This window comes from Ranitomeya variabilis, chromosome 3 (genome assembly GCF_051348905.1).
Source record: "Ranitomeya variabilis isolate aRanVar5 chromosome 3, aRanVar5.hap1, whole genome shotgun sequence".
NCBI classification, from domain to species: Eukaryota; Metazoa; Chordata; class Amphibia; order Anura; family Dendrobatidae; genus Ranitomeya; species Ranitomeya variabilis.
Window position 1 is genome coordinate 121,090,380 of NC_135234.1, and position 22,494 is coordinate 121,112,873.

A 22,494-nucleotide genomic window follows, 5' to 3' on the forward strand; every position below is an offset into this window, starting at 1 on the left:
TACTAGATGGTTGTAACGACAACAAGGAGGCAGCGGCAGCAGAGAATATATTTATCTCTATATCTCTAGCTACCTGCCAAGCATCCTATCGGGCATGTACTATGTTAGCAAAATTATTGCATGTATTAGTGTGATGGCACAACTGTCCTACCGGCATACTAATTATTGCTTACCAAAATCATAAAGGACATGGATAACTTGAAGACTTTCTTACTCATTATATATATATATATATATATATATATATATATATATATATATATATATATATATATATATACACACACACACACATATAAAAATGCATTTTTGGCCAGTTAGCATTTCTCCAATATGATTCCATTAAAATTTTGGATTGTTTGCCTTCTTTAGCCTTTGTATAATACTGTATATAGCATGCTGCAGAATGAGTTATGGGTCATTCGGACGTCAGTTTTTGTCGTACAAGTGCCATCAGAGTTTTTTCATGGATAGCACTCATACTTATTGCAGTCTAAGGGGTAGTTCATATGGCTGCTTTTTTTCCATGGCTTGAGAGGTCTGCAAATAAGCACGGAGACTTATTCGATATTGATCTAACTTGGATCAAACTCGCCAATGTAAGTCTATGGGTCCATTAAAAAAAATTGGATAGCATTCAGATGCCATCAGTGTGCTCTCCGTTTTTCATGGACTGTTTGATAGGAGAAGCTGGAAAAACTTTTTTTTTTCCTACCCAAAAAAAGGTGATGATATTAACCAAACTCTGGAGAAATCCATATATACACTCTGCTGTAAATCTGATGAAATACTGATAAAAAAAAAAATATTGATGAAGCTTAGACCGTTTTTATTGTGTGACATCTTAATAAGCCCTTAGCAGTGAAATCTGTTAATTCAACTCATTTAGTCAGAAATCAGCTTAGAAGTTGATTCAGTAGACGAAAGATAACCTTTAGACCTTGATTTCAGACAAGTTCATTGGGAAATTTTACTGTCAAAACTAAATGGTCTAAAGATTTTATTAAAATACATGCTGTGACAAACTCACAACTCACTTGTAAATTACTGGAGGGAAGATATGAGTCACTACACTTAATGGCGTCAGTGATATAAAGCCAGAGTATTTTCCTTCAGCACACTAAAGTGTAGTGAGGTTTAAACTAAAGTTGCATATATGGGCTGGTTTTATGTGGACATTCATAAAGTGGGAGGGAGAATTTCCATCTTATCTCCACCTGCAGAGCCAGCACTACTGTGTCCTGACAGGACCTTTGTGATGTCACAATCATGTGATTAATCGCACATGGTCTAGGGCTTAAGTAGCTGGCTTCCAAAGGCAGCAGTGTTCAGTGTGCCTGGAGAGGAAGCACTCCAGGAAATTGTTTGTGTCCATGTCGTATGTTAAGGACCTGAACCATGGACATTGCTAACCATGAGCGGGTTGATCCTCGCAAGGAGAAGCACTGCATTTTGTTTTTCTGTTTTGCCCAGAGGGCCATGTTTATTTTTCCCAGCTTAGTTTATGCTGCCTTTAATAAACAAAGCATGTTCTTAAAGAGATAGTGTTCTGTTTCTACCTCTGTGTCCAGCTGAGTGAGCCGCTCTACCACAGGTGGCGTTAGAAGTACGGGCGGCATTCCCAGCGAACATGTGTGACGGCCACAAGCCAGCGTACGAAGTTGGGCAAGATGAAGGACCTGCTTAAATATCTGCTACAAGCACAGGAGCAACAGCACCAACAACACCAGCAACAATTACAGCGGCAACAGAGACCAGTGATCTGCTTATACAGCAGATACAGCAGCATCAGCAACAGATTGACTTCCTTACAGAGGCTGTGGGAGGAGGTGCTGCCCCCCTATTTGACTGGTTAGCCCCAGAAGGCCTATTATGATTTGGCATTATAGGATGCGCAGGAGTATGCCAAATTAAAAACTAAAATTTTGACATGCACATGAGTGACTGTCAATCAGGGCACAAAGGGTTCAACATTGGGCATATTGTGGGAACAAACCGCCTCGATCCCAAATGTTTGACTTATTGCGTCTTGTGCAAAAATGGCTGCAGCCAGAACCTCCCACTCCAGCCCAGATGGTTGAGGGCATTGTCATGGACATATTCATGCACTCCCTTCCTAGGCTGATGCAGACCCAGGTTGCTCAGGGAGATTCCCGAAATGCGGACGAACTGGTGGGCCTAGTGGAACGGTGCCAGGTAGTCGAGAGGTCCCTAAGAGAGCCAGGGGGTGGTGCATCCCCATACTGAGGTACCCAGTGAGAACCTGAGCCCCAAAAGAGGGGTAGCAGAGCCACCACTGGGGGGAGTCCTAGATCCCAAGGGGTCGCTGAGGGGTTGTCAAAGGCCATAGGTAAAGACTTGTTTTGCTGGAGATGTTGTGGTCCTGGACATATATCTGCTTATTGTCCCTTGTCCTCCAAAGAGATGGACTGCAGCCTAGGGAGGCGTTGCTCCTAATATGCATATCCCGCCTGCAGTGTGGACTATCAGCCCGGTGAGAGGCCGCAGGCATGTCACATGTCAATAAATGGGGTGCTGGTGTCAAGACTCAGAACTCAGGGAGTTTGGTGACCCTGATAAGGGCCACACTTCCCCATCAGTTGATCCCAGGGAAACACCTGGGCGTCCACTGTATGCAGGGCCGTATTTAGAGTTTATGCTGCCCTAGGCACTTTTAGTGCTGCCTCCCCTTTGGTGAGTATGACACTATCGGCAGTGACTTTGGCAAGAATCGCTGATGTGAAAGTAGCCTTTTGCAGCAGATCGGGCAGTTTTTCTGCATCTGCCGCGTAACGGATCACTTACAGCAACACTGCGTTTGGCCTCATTCAGTCCCTATAGGATTTGCGGCACTTGCCGTGATCTGGCAAATGTGGTACCATACCTCCCAACTTTTGAAGGGAAAGAGGTATAAAGTTTGCGGCCACGCCTCTGACCACACCCATTTCACAACTAGTCACACCCATATCCACGTCCCAACCACACCCATTTAGCACTGCTGATCACACTGTTTCATAAACAATAATTATAAACAAATAAATATAGCCACACAGTGCTCCATACTTATACCACAAAGAGCCGGAGTAACAGAATCCCAAAGCACATGTTCAAAAACATATAAACTTTATTGACAATAAATAACAATGCAATGCAATAAAATACCAATTGCTGTAAAAGCACATATGAAACAGGAGAGTTTTTAGATGGAAAACCCATAGGTATGCCAGCGTTGCAAAAAGAGTCCAATGGCCCCAGAGTAGGCATATGTATATATCATATATCAAATTCTGGGAATATGTGGGGTAACAAAACCCCATGTTGAAAAACAAATAGTAAAGCACATGTTTGTGCAATAGTATGCTTACCCATGTATGAGGCTAGAGGACTCTCTCCGCTCCACTGGCAGCCCCCAGAAACGCGCGTCAGGATAAGCCTGGTGGTTTTTGTATAGACAGTGCTCCATACTGTATAATGGCCACACATGATGCTCAATACTGTATAATGGCCACACATGATGGTCCATACTGTATAATGACCACACATGATGCTCAATACCGTATAATGGCCACACATGATGCTCTATACAGTATAATGGCCAGACATGATGCTCCATACTGTATAATGGGCACACATGATGCTCCATACTGTATAATGGCCACACATGATGCTCCATACTGTATAATGGCCACACATGATGCTCCATACTGTATAATGGCCATACATGATGCTCCATACTGTATAATGACCCCACATGATGCTCAATACTGTATAATGGCCCCACATGATGCTCAATACTATATAATGGCCACACATGATGCTCCATAATGTATAATGGCCACACATGATGTTCCATACTGTATAATGACCCCACATGATGCTCAATACCGTATAATGCCCCCTCCCATCTTTTATGTATGGCTCATCTCCCCCCATCCTGTAGGCATGGCTCATATCCCCCTCCTGTATGCATGGCTCATCTTCCTTCCATCCCATATGCATGGCTCATCTCCCTCCCATCCTATATGCATGGCTCATATCCCCCCGTCCTGCATGCATGGCTCATCTCCCTCCCATCCCATATGCATGGCTCATATTCCCCACTCCTGTATGCATGGCTCATCTCCCTCCCATCCCATATGCATGGCTTATATTCCCCCCTGATGGCTCATATCCCCCTCTGTATGCATGGCTCATCTCCCTCCCATCCCATATGCATGGCTCATATCCCACCCTGTATGCATTGATCATATCCCCCCTGTATGCATTGATCATATCCCCCCTCCTGTATGCATGGCTCATCTCCCTCCCATCCCATATGCATGGCTTATATCCCCCTGTATGCATGGCTCATCTCCCTCCCATCCCATCCTGTATGCATGGCTCATATCCCCTCATCCTGTATGCATGGCTCATCTCCCTCCCATCTCATATGCATGGCTCATATTCCCCCTCCTGTATGCATGGCTCATCTCCCTCCCATCCCATATGCATGGCTTATATCCCCCCTGTATGCATGGCTCATATCCCCCCCTGTATGCATGGCTCATCTCCCTCCCATCCCATATGCATGGCTCATATCCCCCCTGTATGCATTGGTCATATCCCCCTCCTGTATGCATGGCTCATCTCCCTCCCATCCCATATGCATGGCTCATATCCCTCCTGTATGCATGGCTCATCTCCCTCTCATCCCATATGCAAGGCTCATATTCCCCCCCTCCTGTATGCATGGCTCATCTCCCTCCCATCCCATATGCATGGCTCATATCCCCCTCCTGTATGCATGGCTCATCTCCCTCCCATCCCATATGCATGGCTTATATCCCCCTGTATGCATGGCTCATATCCCCCCTGTATGCATGGCTCATCTCCCTCGCATCCCATATGCATGGCTCATATCCCCCCTGTATGCATTGATCATATCCCCCTCCTGTATGCATGGCTCATCTCCCTCCCATCCCATATGCATGGCTCATATCCCCCCCTGTATGCATGGCTCATCTCCCTCCCATCCCATATGCATGGCTCATATTCCCCCCTCCTCCTGTATGCATGGCTCATCTCTCAACCGCCCGCTCCTGCTCCAGCTCCCATCTTGCATGGCTCGGCTCCCCGTCCTCCTTCATCCCCCCCATCCCTCATACTCACCCACACCGCGCGGCAGCGCCGAACATCCCTCTAGCTCTGTCCTGACTCCCGGCGCAGCACAGTCTTCCTTCATGAGCGGTCATGTGATACCGCTCATCAAGGTCATGAATATGCCCACATTCATGACCTTAATGAGCGGTACCAGGTGACCGCTCACTCAGGACGAGCTGCAGGCGCTGAGACCAGGCATCGCTGGAGCAGGGTGAGTATGACGTCTTAAAGGAGGGTGGGAGGCAGGCAGGGAGGCAGGCAGGGAGGCAGGCAGGTGGGTGGCCGAGGGGGGGGGGGCTGGGGGTGGTCGGTCGGGAGGTGACCCAGTACTTACATTAAAAACAAAAACTTGCTCAGGTGCACCTGCCCTCAACTGCCTAGTGGCAAATACGGCCCTGACTGTATGCACGGGAACGCCAAGGACTATCCAGTCTCCAGAATGTCAATTAAAACAAGCCAGGGTACGGAGTCCCATGAGGTTGGGGTAGTCGAAGGTTTGCTACACCCGTGATAATTGGGCGGGATATGCCACGGTGACTAGGTGGTTTCTGGTGTTCCAGGACTTTACTTTTCATGTGGATCACAGGCCAGGGAAGTTGCATTGGAATGCAGATGCCATGCCCAGAGTCCCCTGCTTAGGCTACTTTCACACTAGCGTTGTATGCACGGTCGGAAATGGTGGACACGACACACAAAAAAACGTTACATGTAGCGTTTTTTTGTGCACGACGGATGCGACGTGTGGCAATCCGTCGCAATGCGTCGCTAATGCAAGTCAATGGAGAAAAAATGCATCCTGCAAGCACTTTTGCAGGATGCATTTTTTCTCCAAAACGACGCATTGCGACGGAGGCGAAACAACGCTAGTGTGAAAGTAGCCTTAGCCAATGAAGGTGCAAAACCCCCGGGGCTTTAGGCAGAGGGGGATATGTGACAAAGTCACTATTAAAGTACTGGAGGAGAGATATGTGTCACTACGCTTAATAGCGTCAGTGATCCAAAACCAGAGTATTTTCCTCCAGCACACTAAAGTGTTTTGAGACTTAAACTATAGTTGCATAAGTGGGCTGGTTTTATGTGGACATTCATAGAGCGGGCGGGAAAATGTCCACCTTATCTCCACCTGCAGAGTCGCCACCACTGTGTCCTGACAGGACCAGTGTGTGATGATTTCACAATCATGTGATCAATCACATAATGGAGGAGTCACATGGTCTGGGGCTTTAGTAGCTGGCTTCCAAAGGTAGCAGTGTTCAGTGTGCCTGGAGAGGAAGCAATCCAAGAAAGTGTTTGTGTCTGTGTTGTATGTTAAGGACCTGAACCATGGACATTGCTAACCATCATGAGCAGGCTGATCCCCTCTAGGAGAAGGACTGTGTTGTTTTGCCTAGAGGCCCGTGTTTATTTTTCCCAGCTTGGTTTATGCTGCCTTTAATAAACCAAGCATGTTCTTAAAGAGACAGTGTTCCATTTCCACCTCTGTGTCCAGCCGAGTGAGGCATTCTACCAAAAAGCATTAAAAGCTAGGCAGTGCTCTATTTAGAAATTGCACGAAAACATAAAAATATCGTGACAATTTTTTTTTTTTTTGGGGGGGGGCAGTTTTTTTCTGGAAGAAAGAATTCACTCCCCCCTTATAGGACAATTAGGCACGTGGTACAGCATCATGATTATATATATATATATATATATATATATATACACTCACTGGCCACTTTATTAGGTACACCTGTCCAACTTCTTGTTAACACTTAATTTCTAATCAGCCAATCACATGGCGGCAACTCAGTGCATTTAGGCATGTAGACATGGTCAAGACAATCTCCTGCAGTTCAAACCGAGCATCAGTATGGGGAAGAAAGGTGATTTGAGTGCCTTTGAACGTGGCATGGTTGTTGGTGCCAGAAGGGCTGGTCTGAGTATTTCAGAAACTGCTGATCTACTGGGATTTTCACGCACAACCATCTCTAGGGTTTACAGAGAATGGTCCGAAAAAGAAAAAAAATCCAGTGAGCGGCAGTTCTGTGGGCGGAAATGCCTTGTTGATGCCAGAGGTCAGAGGAGAATGGGCAGACTGGTTCGAGCTGATAGAAAGGCAACAGTGACTTAAATCGCCACCCGTTACAACCAAGGTAGGCCTAAGAGCATCTCTGAACGCACAGTGCGTCGAACTTTGAGGCAGATGGGCTACAGCAGCAGAAGACCACACCGGGTACCATTCCTTTCAGCTAAGAACAGGAAACTGAGGCTACAATTTGTACAAGCTCATCGAAATTGGACAGTAGAAGATTGGAAAAACGTTGCTTGGTCTGATGAGTCTCGATTTCTGCTGCGACATTCGGATGGTAGGGTCAGAATTTGGCGTAAACAACATGAAAGCATGGATCCATCCTGCCTTGTATGGAGCATCTTTGGGATGTGCAGCCGACAAATCTGCGGCAACTGTGTGATGCCATCATGTCAATATGGACCAAAATCTCTGAGGAATGCTTCCAGCACCTTGTTGAATCTATGCCACGAAGAATTGAGGCAGTTCTGAAGGCAAAAGGGGGTCCAACCCGTTACTAGCATGGTGTACCTAATAAAGTGGCCGGTGAGTGTATATATATATATATATATATATATATATATATATATATATATATATATATATATATATATATATACTGCATATAACACACACGCATACATAAAGTAGGTGACGTAAGTACACTGTGTGCAGAATTATTAAGCAAGTTGTACTTTGATCACATGATACTATTTATACATGTTGTCCTACTCCACGCTGTTCAGGCTTGGGAGCCAACTACCATTTAAGTAAATCACGTGATGTGCATCTCTGTAATGAGGAGGGGTGTTGTCTAATGACATCAAAACCCTATATAAGGTGTGCTTAATTATTAAGCAACTTCCTTTCCTTTGGCAAGATGGGTCAGAAGAGAGATTTGACGGGCTCTGAAAAGTCCAAAATTGTGAGAGGTCTTGCAGAGGGATGCAGCGGTCTTGAAATTGCCAAACTTTTGAAGCGTGATCACTGAACAATCAAGCATTTCATGGCAAATAGCCAACAGGGTCACAAGAAGCGTGTTGGGCAAAAAAGGCACAAAATAACTGACTATGAATTGAGGAAAATCAAGCGTAAAGCTGCCAAGATGCCATTTGCCATCAGTTTTGCCATATTTCAGAGCTGCAACGTTACTGGAGTAACAAAAAGCACAAGGTGTGCGATACTCAGGGACATGGTCAAGGTAAGGTAGGCTGAAAAACGACCACCTGTGAACAAGAAACATAAGATAAAACGTCAAGACTGGGCCAAGAAATATCTTAAGACTGACTTTTCAAAGGTTTAATGGACTGATGAAATGAGAGTGACTCTTGATGGGCCAGATGGATGAGCCAGAGGCTGGATCAGTAAAGAGAAGAGAGCTCCACTCCGACTCAGACGCCAGCAAGGTGGAGGTGGGGTACTGGTATGGGCTGGTATCATCAAAGATGAACTTGTGGGACCTTTTCGGGTTGAGGATGGAGTGAAGCTCAACTCCCAGACCTACTGCCAGTTTCCGGAAGACAACTTCTTCAAGCAGTGGTACAGAAAGAAGTCGATATCGTTCAAGAAAAACATGATCTTCATGCAGGACAATGCTCCATCACATGCCTCCAACTACTCCACAGCGTGGCTGGCCAGTAAAGGTCTCAAAGAAGAAAAAATAATGACATGGCCCCCTTGTTCACCTGATCTGAACCCCATAGAGAACCTGTGGTCCCTCATAAAATGTGAGATCTACAGAGAGGGAAAACAGTACACCTGTCGGAACAATGTATGGGAGGCTGTGGTGGCTGCTGCACGCAATGTTGATCGTAAACAGATCAAGCAACTGACAGAATCTATGGATAGAAGGCTGTTGCGTGTCATCATAAAGAAAGTTTTTGCATGTCAGAAATGTTTATTTCTAAATTTTGTGCAGTTATATTGGTTTACCTGGTGAAAATAAACAAGTGAGATGGTAATATATTTGGTTTTTATTAAGTTGCCTAATAATTCTGCATAGTAATAGTTAGTTGCACAAACAGATATCCTCCTAAGATAGCCAAATCTAAAAAAAAAAAACACTCCAACATCCAAAAATATTAAGCTTTGATATTTATGAGTCTTTTGGGTTGATTGAGAACATAATTGTTGATCAATAATAAAAATAATCCTCGAAAAAGCAACTTGACCAAATAATACTGCAAACAGTGTATAGAACAAGTCAACAATTTTCTAAGTATATATCTCTAAAGATGCTATTGGCAGGAAATTCTCACCATATGTTGGTCACAACCTATCCAATCCACACAGGCAAATAAATCAAACCATAGATAAATTAAGTTATACAGTATGTAATATAATATCAGCTGGTTCAACTGATGACCTATAAAAAGGTGTCTCATTACCAAGGTTCCACACAAGAAACAGCGTGACCTGTCTCAAGACTTTAGCAATCTTACTGTTGCAAAACATACTAATGGCATTGACAGAAGAATTTCTCAACTACTGAAGGTTCCAGTAACCATAATCCATAAGTGAAAAGAACATTATTTCACCATAAACCGGCCACGGCAGGTGCTCCCCCGCAAGATTTCAGACAGGCAAGTGAAAAAATTATCAGAAAAGCTGCCCAAGAGCCAAGGACCACCTGCGGAAAGCTACAGAAAGACCTGGAATCAATATATACAATTGTTTCAAAGTAGAAAATAAGTAATGCACTCCATTTCTATGACCTGTATGCACTCTCACTACACAAGACTCCATTGTCGAACAAAAAGCATGTTCAAACATGTTTAATGTTTGCACAACAACATTTAAACAAGCCTGTGAAATACTGGGAGAATATAGTCTGGTTAGATGGGACCAAAATTAAACTATTTGGATCATCCTATTAGACACCATGTTTGGAGGCCAAAAGGCACTGCATATCACCCTCAAAACACCATACCAACATGAAGCTTAGAGGTGGGAACATCATTGTGTGGGGCTGTTTTGCAGCATACGGCACTTGCAAAATGAAGGATAAATGGAGAAATGTACAGAAATATCCTTGATAAAAATCTGCTGCCCTCTACCAGGATGAGGAAGATTAAATGGAAAGAGAAAGAAAATAAAGCTGTTAGAATGGCCTGGCCAATCACCTGACCTGAATCCAATTGAAAATTTATGGAAGGAGTCCATAAGTGAAGCCCACGGTACCTTCAGAATTTGAAGATTGTTTGTGTGGAAGAATGGGTCAAAAGCACACCTGAGCTTTGCATGCAACTCGTTACTCCATACAGGAGGCATCTTGAATCGGTCATCACCAACAAAGGCTTTTATACAAAGTATTAATTACATTTTAGTAAGCATGTTCACTACTTTTTCCCGGTTTCATTTTCATTATTACACATAACTTTATTTGTGGAGATCTATGGTTTGAATTCTTTGCATGTGTGGGTTGGACTTAACTTAGAAAATTGGTGGTGTGTTCAATACTTCGTTCACCTGCTATAATATATTATATACAGTGCCTTGCGAAAGTATTTGCCCCCCTGGAACTTTTCAACCTTTTCCCACATATCATGCTTCAAACAAAGATACCAAATGCAAATTTTTGGTGAAGAATCAACAACAAGTGGAACACAATTGTGACGTTGAACGAAATGTATTGGTTATTTTAAATTTTTGTGGAAATTCAAAAACTGAAAAGTCGGGCGTGCAATATTATTCGGCCCCTTTAACCTAATACTTTGTTGCGCCACCTTTTGCTGCGATTACAGCTGCAAGTCACTTGGGGTATGTCTCTCAGTTTTGTACATCGAGAAACTAAAATTCTTGCCCATTCTTCCTTGGCAAACAGCTCGAGCTTACTGAGGTTTGATGGAGATCATTTGTGAACAGCAGTTTTCAGCTCTTTCCACAGATTCTCAATTGGATTGAGGTCTGGACTTTGACTTGGCCATTCTAACACCTGGATACGTTTATTTGTGAACCATTCCATTGTATATTTTGCTTTATGTTTGGGATCATTGTCTTGTTGGAAGACAAATCTCCGTCCCAGTCTCAGGTCTGCCAACACCATGTTTGACAGTGGGGATGGTGTGTTCAGGGTGATGAGCTGTGTTGCTTTTACGCCAAACATATCATTTGGCATTGTTACCAAAAAGTTCGACAATGTGCATGATCCAGAGGATGCGTGGGAGAAGGTCATGTGGTCAGATAAGACTAAAATAGAACTTTTTGGTATCAACTGCACTTGCCGTGTTTGGAGGAAAAAAAAAAAGGATGACTACAATCAGAAGAACATTGTATAGCATGGGGGAAGGAGAAAACATCATACTTTGAGGGAGCTTTTTCTGCAAAGGGGATAGGATGACTGTTCCGTAGTGAAGGGAGGATGGATAGGGTAATGTATCGTGAGATTTTGGCCAACAACCTCAGTAAGAAAATTGAAGATGGGTCATGGCTGGGTCTTCCAGCATGTAATGACCTCAAATACACAGCCAGGACAATTAAGGAGTGACTCCGTAAGAATCATTTCAAGGTCCTTGAGTGGCCTAGTCAGTGTCTAGACCTGAACCCAATATAAAATCATAGGAAGGAGCTGAAACTCAATGTTTCCCAGTGACCGCTCCAAAACCTGAAAAATCTGGAGAAGATCTGTATGGAGGAGTGGGCCATAATCCCTGCTGCAGTGTGTGCAAACTTGGTCAAGAACTACAAGAAACATCTGACCTCTCTAAGTGCAAACAAAGATTTCTGCACCAAACATTTTTCTGTTATTTTATTGTATCAAACTCTTATTTCATGCAACAAAATGCAAATTAATTATGAAAAAATCATGTAATGTGATTTTCTGATTTTTTTTTCAGATTCTCTCTCTTTTGAAGTGTACCTACGAAAATTTTTTTTACAGACCTCCATTCTTTGTAGGTGGGAAAACATGCAAAATCGGCAGTGTATCAAATACTTATTTTCCCCTCTTTATATATATATATTTATACACATACATATATGCACAGACAAATACATATACATATACATCTCAACATACTCTGAAGCCATCTGCTGAAATGATGATCTTTCATAAAAGTCACAGTTCCCAATGTGGTTCACCAATCACCATCTAATTTCCATATCACACACAGTGCAGTACAGTATAAATGCCAAAGGAAATTAATAAACTTAGCAGCATGTCTTTGGAATGTGTTAATACTGTATATAATTAATCCATGCAAAATAACATGCTTATTTTTAAGATATTTTATATGTAACTTTGCTATGCTCCTATGTACAATTTTGGAAAACCAGTGTGGCTCATGAGAGCCATTCACAGTCTCTTGACAGGAATAGTTCTCTATTAGCTGCTGAAAAATCATTTTTACTCAAGAGACATACTAACCAGCAAAGTATAAAAAGTGCTTAACATTCAATGGGCATTACAGCACCATACCGGTGGATTCGTGTATTAGATTGCTCACAGTTAGAATAAGGATGAATGCGTAGTTATCAACAATGAGTAAGTACTTCAATCTGTTTATCCTGGATGTCTTTGCTACAGGGGATTTTCTATTATTTCTTTTGGCAAAGTGGTAATAACAAATTGTATTCTGCCATTTAATTTTATTATGAAGTACATTATTGATGAAAATGGGCAACCTACAGATTATTCATCGTGATGACCACCATTAAAAGTTAGCCAATGACATTTGAGATTTATTGACAGATCTAGTCCATCTAATAACGTCTGTGGCCCACCTTGGCAGTTGAATAAAAGCAAAATTGTTTTATCTACCAATAAATATATCATGTAGATGGTTGTATATGGACAGAGGTAACAAAATAATCAAAGCATGTATAAACAGCTGTCGGCCAAAATGCAATTTCTTCTAAGTCCACTTAGGGGGGTCTGGTTTTTGCTATCAGAAGGGAATCAAATAGATCCCTCTTTTCCATATCATATCTGTTTTTTTGGAAAGGTGGGAGTCCCCATAAATTTTCTATTCTGCCCTTTAGGTCATGACTGTTTTCTGATTCTGCCTGTCCCCCTTAGCCTACAGCAGTATAATAGCTTTTTTTCTCCAGCTGTGATCTTGATCCTGCCTCTCAGAACTGGTCCTGGTTATTTCTATATTTTGGCTCTCTAACCACAGCATACTGGTGCCACCATTACCCCAGCAACTCCGGTTACATCTGTTATGGCTACCAATGCACTGCTATTTTCCCCCACATTTGATCATCATCTGTTATCTGGTATCAAGCAGACCAAAATATATCTTTCTCTGAGAATTTAGGAACGTCCTGCATGACTGGATCTGGATTATGATCACTATAAGGAATCTTCATAAACTTCTTTCTTTGGAGGACAAGAAAACTTCTCTAAATATCTCTCTTTGCCTAACTTTATCAAGTCATATAATTTGAGGGAAGCATTATGCTTGGAGGCATAAATACAATGGCCTTATTAGATGATTTTACTCATGTTTTTGTAAGAAGGCTAGCCGAGTTGATACCAAATACATTGCTATTTTGTTGGGTCTTAGAACATATAATGCATTTCATTTAAAATAAAAATGTGCATTTTTTCCACATTTTTTTTTTAAAAAATAATAGCTTTCCTTTATTTTCTTAAGGCATCTTAATTTTAATCTACAATGATATTTTTTAATACAGTGTACTAGTATAGGTCTATATACTAGAATATTAGCCCGTGCACTAACAGTATGCCCCTCCAACATACACATTTAATCTCATTACCCTTTTAAAAAGTATTTACGATATATACTTCCAGCAAATCAGGGTACTGAAGAATCTCTAAAATAAGTATCATGTTTAAGGACATTTAATTTTTTTTTTTTTTATTTCCAATCTCACCCTGCAGCTATCGTGTAATTTTTAGAAGCTGACTGGGCAAAGGCTAAGGACAGAATTTTTGCTTCAATAAATTGTGTCATCTAATTTAATTTAACTTAAATCTGATCTGATATTTGTCTATGGAACTTGTTTCACCATCTTCTGATAAACATTATATGGGACATAAAACCTTGAAATATTATCATTCTTTGAGTCTTACCTTGGTGTGTATGGCTCTGCTGGAGGTGGAGGGATGAACAGGTCTTGGAGTGCTGAGCTATCCCTTTTCGTAGGTGTGCTGATTGTGCTTGATGGGGTAGCTGCTCCACTTGTGGGGCTCCTTGGTATCAGGGGCTTTAAAAGAAATCATACAATTATTGCTATAAAATACTTGCATTAGTCAACCCAAATCAGCACACCTTTATTCTGGCACACTCTAAAATTTGTACATATGTTTCATAGTCTTCTCATATTCTAGAAAATAGTGCCAGTAATGTGATGCGGCTATTGACGCCACACTATGGTTTTTGACATGTGGTCAATAAAGCTTAAAAAAACAGAGCAAACAATGCAGAAGACAGAAGAGTAACAGTGACTATCAATCAAGCTAAAGAGGCTGGTGCCAGGGGGAGAAAAAACCTAAAGAAGCAGTTGCTCCTTAAGTGCTTTTTCACAAGTGTAAAGCAATATGATAATGTGGCGCTCAGGTGGTGTGATAGTTAGGGATGGTTATTCCTTGTGTGTGGGAGACGGCAAAGGAGGAGAAAGCGTTAAGGAGTTGAGTGGGTTAAAAACGGAGTTCAGTAAGGGAATGGTGCACGGCACAGGGAGGTTTCTGATACAAATATTTGGTAAAACAGTGTTACCTTTATTTGAATCAAGCGGTTGATAGCCTGTGAATTTGAATAAAAGTAACCTTTTTTTAACCTAGTATTGTTATCAGAAACTTTACTGGGTAGCGCACCGTAGCCCTTTATGAATTATTCTTTAACACAACAAGAGCTCTTGCAAATGAGTGAAAACGTTTTACTCAGGAATGCAGCAACAGATAGCAGATATAAAGGTGTCAATCAATTTACAGTTCAAAAGACCTGAATGTTCATGAATGATTTTTTTAGGGAGATCAATCTTACGGATAATTCACAGAACCTGGACTCAAGCCAACTCTCAGAGGTAACATTCTGCTGTGAATGAGATGAGTGATGTGCCATATATTCCAAAATACCCTGCAATTCCTCCCACCAATAGTCTGGACTTGCGGCTAAGGAAGACAATTTTGAATTGCATTTTGTAGTACTATTGCTCGGACAGCTGGTGCCAGTGGTGTTGTTGGTACTTCTGTTATTGGCTCCAACGTTAACAATAGCGTACATATTTTTCTTTCACACTACCCTGACCATTGCCATTATCACTTTTTCTATAACTATGCATTTGGGATAAAACTATAATTAACTTATGAAAATCTTTTCAACCTCAATTACTCATCCTTTGCTAAAAAAAGGACGCAACGAAAAATGCTAGATAGGTAGATACGTCTGCAGAAAGCCAAATGTGGCAGCAGGCCGCAGTACAGGTGTAGCTTGCACTGTTGTCAAATTGGACTAGTACAAAGTTCTAGAGTAGTAGTGCAAAAACATGCATAATTCATCCTTCTTTCCAAAAATAATTCTAGGCAGGTAAATGTCCAAGAAGCTAGCATCTGCAACAGAGCGCTGTACTGATGTGGTGTGTACAGCAGTAAAATTTGCACAGCAAAGCAGATATACTAAAAAAAATTGGCTGTGACATTCACATTTTGTGAGTTAGACAGAGTTAAATGTTTTGATTTTGGGGAATCCAAAATAAAAATAAATTATTACACTTTCCCAAAAAGGTTGCTGAAGAAATGCAAAACAAATAAAATCAGTACAGTTGCTTGTGACTAGAAAACACACAGTCTGACTGACAGTTTTTTCCTTTAGAAAACACTGTACTGTCTTGCGATTGCTTTCTAGTGCATTATGAATGAAGAAAAAAATGGGTCATTTTAATTCAAATCCAGCGGGGCAGATGTCAGCTACAGCATATCACTGATCAAACACACTGAAACTGGCACTGCTACTGGCACATCTCACATTAATTGTACTCAATATTAATATCGATATATTATAATTATTATATTATTGCTAATTATAATAATTGTATCACTTAATATTGAGCAGAATTAAGTATGCTGACATCCCCCTATATATCATTTGAAAGTACAACCCCTTCTGTATATCATATGAGCCCCCCAACAGCCCCTTATATACTGTAAGAGCCCCACACAGCCTCCCCCATATGCGGCATGAGCCCCACACAGCCTCCCCCATATGCAGCATGAGCCCCACACAGCCTCCCCCATATTGCGGCATGAGCCCCACACAGCCTCCCTATATACACTGCATGAGCCCCACACAACCTCCCTATATACACTGCATGAGCCCACACAGCCTACCCCATATGCGGCATGAGCCCCACACAGCCTCCCACATATGCGGCATGAGCTGCACACAGCCTCCCTATATACACTGCTTGAGCCCCACGTAGCCTCCCTATATACACTGCATGAGCCCCACACAGCCTCCCCCATATGCGGCATGAGCCCCACACAGCCTCCCCCATATGCGGCATGAGCCCCACACTGCCTCCCCCATATGCGGCATGAGCCCCACACAGCCTCCCCCATATGCGGCATGAGCCCCACACAGCCTCCCCCATATGCGGCATGAGCCCCACACAGCCTCCCCCATATGCGGTATGAGCCCCACACAGCCTCCCCCATATGCGGCATGAGCCCCACACAGCCTCCCCCATATGCGGCATGAGCCCCACACAGCCTCCCCCATATGCGGCATGAGCCCCACACAGCCTCCCCCATATGCGGTATGAGCCCCACACAGCCTCCCCCATATGCGGCATGAGCCCCACACAGCCTCCCCCATATGCGGCATGAGCCCCACACAGCCTCCCCCATATGCGGCATGAGCCCCACACAGCCTCCCCCATATGCGGCATGAGCCCCACACAGCCTCCCTATATGCGGCATGAGCCCCACACAGCCTCCCTATATGCGGCATGAGCCCCACACAGCCTCCCCCATATGCGGCATGAGCCCCACACAGCCTCCCTATATGCGGCATGAGCCCCACTTTATGCTCAGATGCCCTCTCACTATTCAAAATTAACTGAGAATGTCTGCAGCATTCCCTGTCTTGATTTGAATACAGGCTATGATATTCTCTCTTGATAAGCTGTGCTTTACCATGTAAGGTGATATCTGGAATGCATGGACGTCTGCCTTCCACGGCTGATGCATTCATCTGCAGTCGGTAAAAAGGCAGCAGACATTTTTTGTCAAGTTGACAAAAATTGAATAGCAAATTATTATATTTCACCCTGACCTACAAATTTGATAAAAAATTATGCTAAAATTTAAGTCAAATTGAACCAATTTGAAGATCTATCATCACAGATATTTGTAGTATAAATGAGTAAGAAGTAAGAACCATGCAGTAGCACAGCATGGGTCACCAGTGACCAGGGAAAGGCATGTATTTTACACCCCAACCCATGGTTATTGGTATTCCCCGAGTCCCTTCCACCAGTCCAGTAATGAACCTCTTATCACACAAGCATATTTTTTCAATATTTTAAAAATACTGATGCAATTATAATTTTCCCTTTGACGCCAAGCAAAAACTAACTAAAAGAAACCTGACAGCTGATATCACTTCAGCCATATAGGTCTAACATTTTTGAGAAAATATATAATAACTGCTGGTGACCGAGCAGCACGAGAGGCTAGTAGGACAGATGGGTCCCTGGTGGCTTCTTCCTGCCTACTTCCTTTGAGTGACAAGTCTCTCCCTGTGGGCATGTATGGGGAGAGACTTGTCACACTCCAGGACACCGAGGAGAGAAAAGCTGCCTATCCTGTAAATCTCTCGTTTGGCTTTGTCATCAGTCTTCACTGCCAACCACATTCCCGGCAGCTTGTCCTGTGTGAGCGGTCACGTGGTACGTGGTTTTTTGTGTTGTTCCAATACACCCAAAGGAAATAAACATGTGTATAAGAAAATATGTGTAATTGCCATAATTTTCTGGGAGTCATACTCCAGTTTCAAATGTGCCAACACTTTTGGCCAGGACTGTATATGGCTGAAATCATACAGCACAGCCTGATGCATGCTACCTGTGGATCAGGCAGCATATATCAGCTGTCAGGTTCCCTAGAAATCTGACACAATTTTAACTTTTAAAAGTTGTACATAGTTACATTTTTATTACATTTTTGTATTTTTCTTATAATTATGTATTATGTGTTACCTCAACCCTAATTAGGGTTTGAAAAAGTATGCAAAGACTGAAAGTTTAGTAAAATGTTAGTGCTTTTTCCCCAGGTAATATTTTTTTAAATTTTAGAAGTTACCACAGTAGGTCCTTATCTCTCCTCTTAAATAAGGGAGAGGAGAGGAACAAAACTGTGAGAGCACAGTGAAGCCTCTGTCCTCTCATTAACTGCCTCTGCAGAGCACAGCAGTCAAAATATGAGTGTCATCAGATGCCGTGCATGAATAAGTAGCAACTGAGATGAAAAAGCTCCTTTTAAGATATTGACAGACCTTCATCTTTGTCCCCTACCTATGGACAGCACAACAGTAAATGACAGACTCTTTTTACATAGGAACCTGCGGCACTGACCAAGATGTCAAAGCATCCACTAATTGCTTTACTCATCTGGCTTGCCAGCTGTAGGGTAAGTACAACTGTACATCTTTAATAAGAACCTGCATTGGGGATGGAATTTTGCACTCCCATAAAATTTGGTGCCCAGGGAAACTGCCCGCTGTTCCACCCCACACTACGCCACTTCAGTCATGATACTATTATTAATTGCCCCTATTAATGGTGAAATTAACTGGAAGTGTGTAGATGCTTAACTTCTTCTAATTTAGATCTATTTCATTAAAGAAGTTGGCATTCACTAAAGGTGTGCATTTTACATTTCTTCTTTTAGACTTGTTTGACTCTGGTTTTCAACCACTCGATCAATCACTAAGATGCTATTGTATGTATATTGTACCAGCCGGAGGTGCATACAAAAAGGTGATCTGTCAACCAATTTCCATACTACATTAACAGATGTGCCAGATTCAAGGTAAAAGTCCCAGATTCTGTACCCATCCATATAGTAAAATACAGATGACGGCACTTTCTTATACAATTAAGAAAAGTCAAAAGTGTGAACAAAATGAAGGATGGACAGAGCTTTTCTAAGGTGATAGCATGCGTTTGGGCATTTACCCTTTCCCAAAATTCCTTATGATACCATGACTTACGATACAGGTTATTGTGTGTCCTCAGACACAAGGATCATCAAGGATAATCAAGGCAGTGTAATTCCAATTAGTTAGTACTAGTGATGAGCGAGTATGCTCGTTAATCGGGTTGCTCCGGGTGGTCTCTGAGTATTTCGGCATGCTCGGAGATTTAGTTTATGTCAACGCAGCTGCATGCTGGACAGCTTGAATACATGTGGGGGTTGCTTGTTTGTTAGGGAATCCCCACATGTATTCAAGCTGTCTAGCAGCCGCAAATCATGCAGCTTTGTCGACAAACTAAATCTCCGAGCACACCGAAATACTCGGAGACCACCCGAGCATGCTCGGAGAAACCCTCGTAACCAGCATACTCGCTCATCACTAGTTAGCACCAACACTTGAACTACAAGATCCTTTTTAAAGTAATCCTACTTTTTTTTTATTATTTAAGCAGCCATTTATGCTACCTTCCACAAACCATATGAATAGTTTGCAATCAATGAATAAGTATACTATTGCTATTTAATAATGTTTATTGATTAATACATGGAGAAAATTACTTGTATTGTAATTTTCTACGAAACAAATGATTTGTTGAAAGAAAATATGTTGGTATGGATTTTCTTTGAGTGCTTAGAGCAGTGCATGCTGTAAAGGGAAAAGCAGACTTGCAGAAAAGATTGAAAATGAAATAAGATACAAGGGATTTACTATAACCATTCATATCTTCTGTTCTACATTGCACCCAATTCTTGACGATAAAGACAGTACACATGCAAAAGGAAATTTCCAAACAAGATGTAGGGGTTCAACCTATATGTGGCACAAGGGTGAAGTCTGCACAAATAATCAAGTTGCTGCTATCTTATGTCATTTTGCACAGATTTCTCATTTTCATCGGTAACCAATGATAGTAATATGGGTAATTATTATCAAAAAGTCACCTCTAATACTTATGTGTCCATTGTGATCTTTCAATATCTATCAATTTCTCGTTATGCAAATTCAATATGATATTAAAAAAAAATGTTGATCAGCTGGAAGTCACAGCACAACCACTGGGTGGCCAGATATGGTTATATATACAGTATATCATATAAGACTCCAACTTGGATAATATAATCACCCTTTTTTTTTGCTTACCTGCTTATTTTTCAGTGATCTCAACTGTTGGTTGCTTTTTAGCTCAACTCCTTTAGTACAGGGCTATGATGTATTGCTAATGCTTAGTTACAGTGATTATGGGGAGTCTAAGGTGGTCTGGGACACTCCTCCTGGTTCAGACCGATGCTCTCGCCCTCTACCTGCAGCTTGACTTCTTCAGATTGGCTCCATGTGTTGCTGCATGTTGTCTCAGTGATATGCAATCACCATTCAAATAGAGGAGAAATATTCCATTTTATGAGATATGTTGGAGCATGACATGTGGTCTCCCCCAAAATTTCAGGTAAATATATATATATATACAGTGGGGCAAAAAAGTATTTAGTCAGTCAGCAATAGTGCAAGTTCCACCACTTAAAAAGATGAGAGGCGTCTGTTATTTACATCATAGGTAGACCTCAACTATGGGAGACAAACTGAGAAAAAAAAATACAGAAAATCACATTGTCTGTGTTTTTATCATTTTATTTGCATATTCTGGTGGAAAATAAGTATTTGGTCAGAAACAATCAAGATTTCTGGCTCTCACAGACCTGTAACTTCTTCTTTAAGAGTCTCCTCTTTCCTCCACTCATTACCTGTAGTAATGGCACCTGTTTAAACTTGTTATCAGTATAAAAAGACACCTGTGCACACCCTCAAACAGTCTGACTCCAAACTCCACTATGGTGAAGACCAAAGAGCTGTCAAAGGACACCAGAAACAAAATTGTAGCCCTGCACCAGGCTGGGAAGACTGAATCTGCAATAGCCAACCAGCTTGGAGTGAAGAAATCAACAGTGGGAGCAATAATTAGAAAATGGAAGACATTCAAGACCACTGATAATCTCCCTCGATCTGGGGCTCCACGCAAAATCCCACCACGTGGGGTCAGAAAGATCACAAGAACGGTGAGCAAAAATCCCAGAACCACGCGGGGGGACCTAGTGAATGAACTGCAGAGAGCTGGGACCAATGTAACAAGGCCGACCATAAGTAACACACTACGCCACTATGGACTCAGATCCTGCAGTGCCAGACGTGTCCCACTGCTTAAGCCAGTACATGTCCGGGCCCGTCTGAAGTTTGCTAGAGAGCATTTGGATGATCCAGAGGAGTTTTGGGAGAATGTCCTATGGTCTGATGAAACCAAACTGGAACTGTTTGGTAGAAACACAACTTGTCATGTTTGGAGGAAAAAGAATACTGAGTTGCATCCATCAAACACCATACCTACTGTAAAGCATGGTGGTGGAAACATCATGCTTTGGGGCTGTTTCTCTGCAAAGGGGCCAGGACGACTGATCCGGGTACATGAAAGAATGAATGGGGCCATGTATCGTGAGATTTTGAGTGCAAACCTCCTTCCATCAGCAAGGGCATTGAAGATGAAACGTGGCTGGGTCTTTCAACATGACAATGATCCAAAGCACACTGCCAGGGCAACGAAGGAGTGGCTTCGTAAGAAGCATTTCAAGGTCCTGGAGTGGCCTAGCCAGTCTCCAGATCTCAACCCTATAGAAAACCTTTGGAGGGAGTTGAAAGTCCGTGTTGCCAAGCGAAAAGCCAAAAACATCACTGCTCTAGAGGAGATCTGCATGGAGGAATGGGCCAACATACCAACAACAGTGTGTGGCAACCTTGTGAAGACTTACAGAAAACGTTTGACCTCTGTCATTGCCAAAAAAGGATATATTACAAAGTATTGAGATGAAATTTTGTTTCTGACCAAATACTTATTTTCCACCATAATATGCAAATAAAATGATAAAAAAACAGACAATGTGATTTTCTGGATTTTTGTTTCTCAGTTTGTCTCCCATAGTTGAGGTCTACCTATGATGTAAATTACAGACGCCTCTCATCTTTTTAAGTGGTGGAACTTGCACTATTGCTGAATGACTAAATACTTTTTTGCCCCACTGTATATCTGTGCATCGCTACAGGAAATTAGCAGTACTGAAGGAACAATATATTACATTCCATACAACGATGACCTGTAATGTG

General features: G+C 42.2%; 1 protein-coding gene across 11 annotated transcripts in view; it reads right to left on the minus strand.

The window, feature by feature from the left end:
• CNKSR2 (connector enhancer of kinase suppressor of Ras 2) overlaps nucleotides 1-22,494 on the minus strand; it is a 547,735-nt gene that overhangs the window by 228,419 nt on the left and 296,822 nt on the right. For all 11 annotated transcript variants that reach the window (XM_077294613.1, XM_077294618.1, XM_077294612.1 and 8 more), the window contains one exon: nucleotides 14,223-14,356. In XM_077294613.1, coding sequence (XP_077150728.1) covers nucleotides 14,223-14,356 — 134 coding nt within the window. The remainder of the gene's footprint in view (nucleotides 1-14,222; nucleotides 14,357-22,494) is intronic.